This window comes from Aplysia californica, unplaced genomic scaffold (assembly GCF_000002075.1).
Source record: "Aplysia californica isolate F4 #8 unplaced genomic scaffold, AplCal3.0 scaffold00515, whole genome shotgun sequence".
Lineage (NCBI taxonomy): Eukaryota > Metazoa > Mollusca > Gastropoda > Aplysiida > Aplysiidae > Aplysia > Aplysia californica.
The window spans coordinates 276,070-279,611 of NW_004797785.1; the positions used below are offsets into that span (position 1 = coordinate 276,070).

The following is a 3,542-nucleotide window of genomic DNA, read 5'->3' on the forward strand; positions in this document are numbered from 1 at the left end:
ATGGCTCTGCTAATTGTGTGCTGTGGGGGGAGCAGGTGATGGGGGGAGGGGTCATTGTGCGCTTTGGGGGCAGCAGGTGAGGGCTCATTTGTCTTCGTTGTATCTGGGAGGAAGAAAGGTTTGGGGATGGGGGGTGGGGATGAGGGAAGGAGAGAGAGAGAGTGAGATATTTTAATGGCTTTTGTCCCATACATCCACACACTTTATAACATATGACTCAGAAAATACAAAAATTGGAAGAGAAAGAGATTGGGGGGGAGGAGGAGATAGATACCTGGCTATGCAAAGGTACATGTATGCATATCATTGACAAGCTGTTCAGCTATATTAAGCCCCCAAAAAGTAAAATTTCAGGAGAGAGAAAAAACTTTCATCCGTTTTATTAAACAATTGTACCTACATTAGGAGAATTAAGGAAACGTACCTGTGTGTAACTCCGTCCTGTTCTCACGTCCCGTCTGGCAATGTCTTTCTGTGCAGCCAGGAGAAGGCGACGCGGTCACTCCTCAGAGACTCTGGCTTCTCCGTCGACTCGCTCAAGTTCGTCCTCGGAATGGCACCCAGCGTCACCACCGCAACGACAACGACAACAACAACGACAATGACGACAACCGCGGAGAAGGAGAAGGACAAAGACAAAGACAAGGAGAAGAAAAAAGCTGACAAAGTTTTCTCTTTCAAGAAGTGTAAGTTTTGGAGCTGCAGTTCATTGGGCTGTCCCTGTGGTTTTATGCACCCCCCATAATTTAGCAAAAATTAATCATTTTTAGAAATAATATCTGATTATTTTCCTTTATCATTTTTGGTTAAAATTAACAGAATCGCATAATTTCACTTTTTTGGGCTCAGTTTGCCTAATTTCAGAATTTTTTTTTGCATTAAATCGTGGGGACAGATTGGGAAATGACAATCTTTATTCATCTCGCAGGGAAAAGTTGGTCGTTTACAATGGCAGTAGATGTTACAAAGGTTAGGTGCACTCACGCATACGCACAGGACAGGACTTTAGTAAATACATGTTTCACGTGCTGAAACACCCGCTCCTTATAACATTCTCTCTCTCTCTCTCTCTCTCTCTCTCTCTCTCTCTCTCTCTCTCTCTCTCCCTCTCTCTCTCTCTCTCAGTCTCTCTCTCTCTCTCTCTCTCTTTCTCTCTCTCTCTCTCTCTCTCTCTCTCTCTCTCTCTCTCTCTCATTTGTAGCACCGTGTGTTGAGTCTCCTCACTGCAGTTGGTACGAATTAATTTCTATATCTGTCTGTTAAGGCACCCGACTCAAATTTTCCTCACTTCGCTCAGGTGGAAATGGGCACCTGCCTATAGACACTGAAAGATCTGGTCAGTGTTTTTGATTTTGAGCACTTAATCTGCTATTTTAATCTTGGACATCTAGCTCTCACTGGCAAAATTGAAGACAGACAAGGCAGGAGCAACCTACTTAGGGAACCTAAACAAATGGGTAACGGGGAAAAATCAGGGAAACATAGTTTTCTTAAGAGCATCCGGGCAAAGGAATGAATGGAGAACCATAATCGCTGATGTCTGTCGCAACTCTGGCACTGGATGATGATGAATCTGCTATTTGCACTGTATGCTTCACGGGGAGCCAAGAATGTTTCTGAGTATTCTAGGCGGGTCTGCTGGGGTAATAACGTGGATTGTAAAGCACATAAGGCTTGTTGTTGAGCTGGGATATGCACTATACAAATGCTTTTTTGTTCCCCCGTCAGAAAAAAGAAAATTAATTCGCCTCTCAGTCTTCACTTGTCCAGTTCATTCTGGTGGTCTGCTGCATTCTTTTAGTCATTTCAAGTGATGTGTCTTTCAAGTAGAAGCTGAACGTGATATTGCCAGTTAGTCACAGTAGTATCAAGTTAACCCTTACAGTACCAAAGGCTCATATAGTGAAATACCCTCAAGTACTGCACCTGTTTAGAACACTGAATCCGTGGTAGAATTTTTTTAAAAATTAGATCAGAAACACCTTGACAGCCCAAGAAACACGCTTTAAAAATTCAGAGAGGTTCATCAACCATTCTTTGGTGTTTACCTCAGTGCAGTGCGTCTATTTGTTCTTTAATTATGTTTAGTGTGCCTGGTCATGTCGGCGACTAAAGTCTCCAGTGGTGGTTAGCTCATACTGCAGCCTGGAGACTAAAGTCGCCGACATTACTGTGAGTGTTAAAGTACTGGTCACATGTTAATGACCATCTTGACCCTGCGAATGGAAAGACTCTGTTTTTGGTTGAAAAGTTAACAACTATTTGTCTTATCTTATCTTATCTTTTTCTTGCCTTATCTCATCTTGTCTTATCTTATATTGTTTGTTCTTTTCTTGTCTTATCTTACTTTATCTTATTTTGTCTTGTCTTAATTTATCTTATTTCGTCTTGCCTTATCTTATTGTATCTTACATTATCTTATCTTGCCTCGTTTTATCTTATCTTATCTTTTATTGTCTTGTCTTGCGATCTGTTATCTCATCTCATCTCATCGTGCCCGTGTTGTCCTCTGTCGATGACATCAGCCTGGAGGAGATAGAGGACGTGGAGGAACTGTTGTCCTATCTTGTCTTGTCTTGTCTTATCTTATCTTGTCTTCTCATCGTGTCCTCAGTCGATGACATCAGCCAGGAAGAGATAGAGGACGTGGAAAAACTTTTGTCCTATCTGTCCAACCAACAGTCCACGCTGACGGCGGAGGAGGAGGTGAGTGAGTTGGGCGACGGTCGTTGTCTCGCCTGTGTGTCCTCATGTTGTGTGTGATGTTACATTCTCACCATACCAAGAGGCCTGACCTTCTTCAATCGCAGATGTCTTGACTTCTATTCAACATAGATGAATACTCTTTTCACCAAAGGGAAGGCAAATGAACAGACTTTAAGATATTACCAATAACCCCTCATGCCCAAAAATTGACGGAGCGCCTGATTCCACCACGTCGTGACACATATTATTATATTCTTGTATTTACTGATATTATACCCATCTATATCAAAGGGTGGATATTAACATGTTCTCATGCACAGTAGAATTGTAAATGGGCTGATTTGTCAATGTCATGCTCATACTGTGCCGGAACAACATAGGGGGAACTTCTGCTTTCCCCATCCTTACTATTGTCATTATTCCTCTTATTTCTTTTGTATGTTTGTCACTCGCTTGTGAACTGCTATTTCCGGGGTACCTTGATAGTCGAAGCAGACTTTGTGCTGTTGAAGCTAGAGAGGTGAGCGGAGTAAGCCTGATTCCCCATTTGGACTTCTCTGTTGACATCCACTCCTTGGCGCTCATATGGCCTTATGCAGTTGCGAGCGCCGTAAAACCTTACTACTAATATTGCTATGTGATACTATATTCTTGTGTTTCCAACATACTATACCCATCTATGTGAGGATACATTCTCCTATGTCCCTACATCTATGTGACTATACATTCTCCTATGTCCCTACATCTGTGTGAGGATACATTCTCCTATGTCCCTACATCTATGTGACTATACATTCTCCTATGTCCCTACATCTATGTGACTATACATTCTCCTA

The 3,542-nt window shown here is 42.2% G+C and overlaps 1 protein-coding gene across 1 annotated transcript in view; it reads left to right on the forward strand.

The window, feature by feature from the left end:
- Nucleotides 1-3,542, forward strand: part of LOC101858054 (E3 ubiquitin-protein ligase RNF123) — a gene marked incomplete in the record, with an annotated part of 58,083 nt that overhangs the window by 52,467 nt on the left and 2,074 nt on the right. The window contains 2 exon segments of the mRNA XM_035971827.1: nucleotides 481-686; nucleotides 2,615-2,706. Coding sequence (XP_035827720.1) covers nucleotides 481-686; nucleotides 2,615-2,706 — 298 coding nt within the window.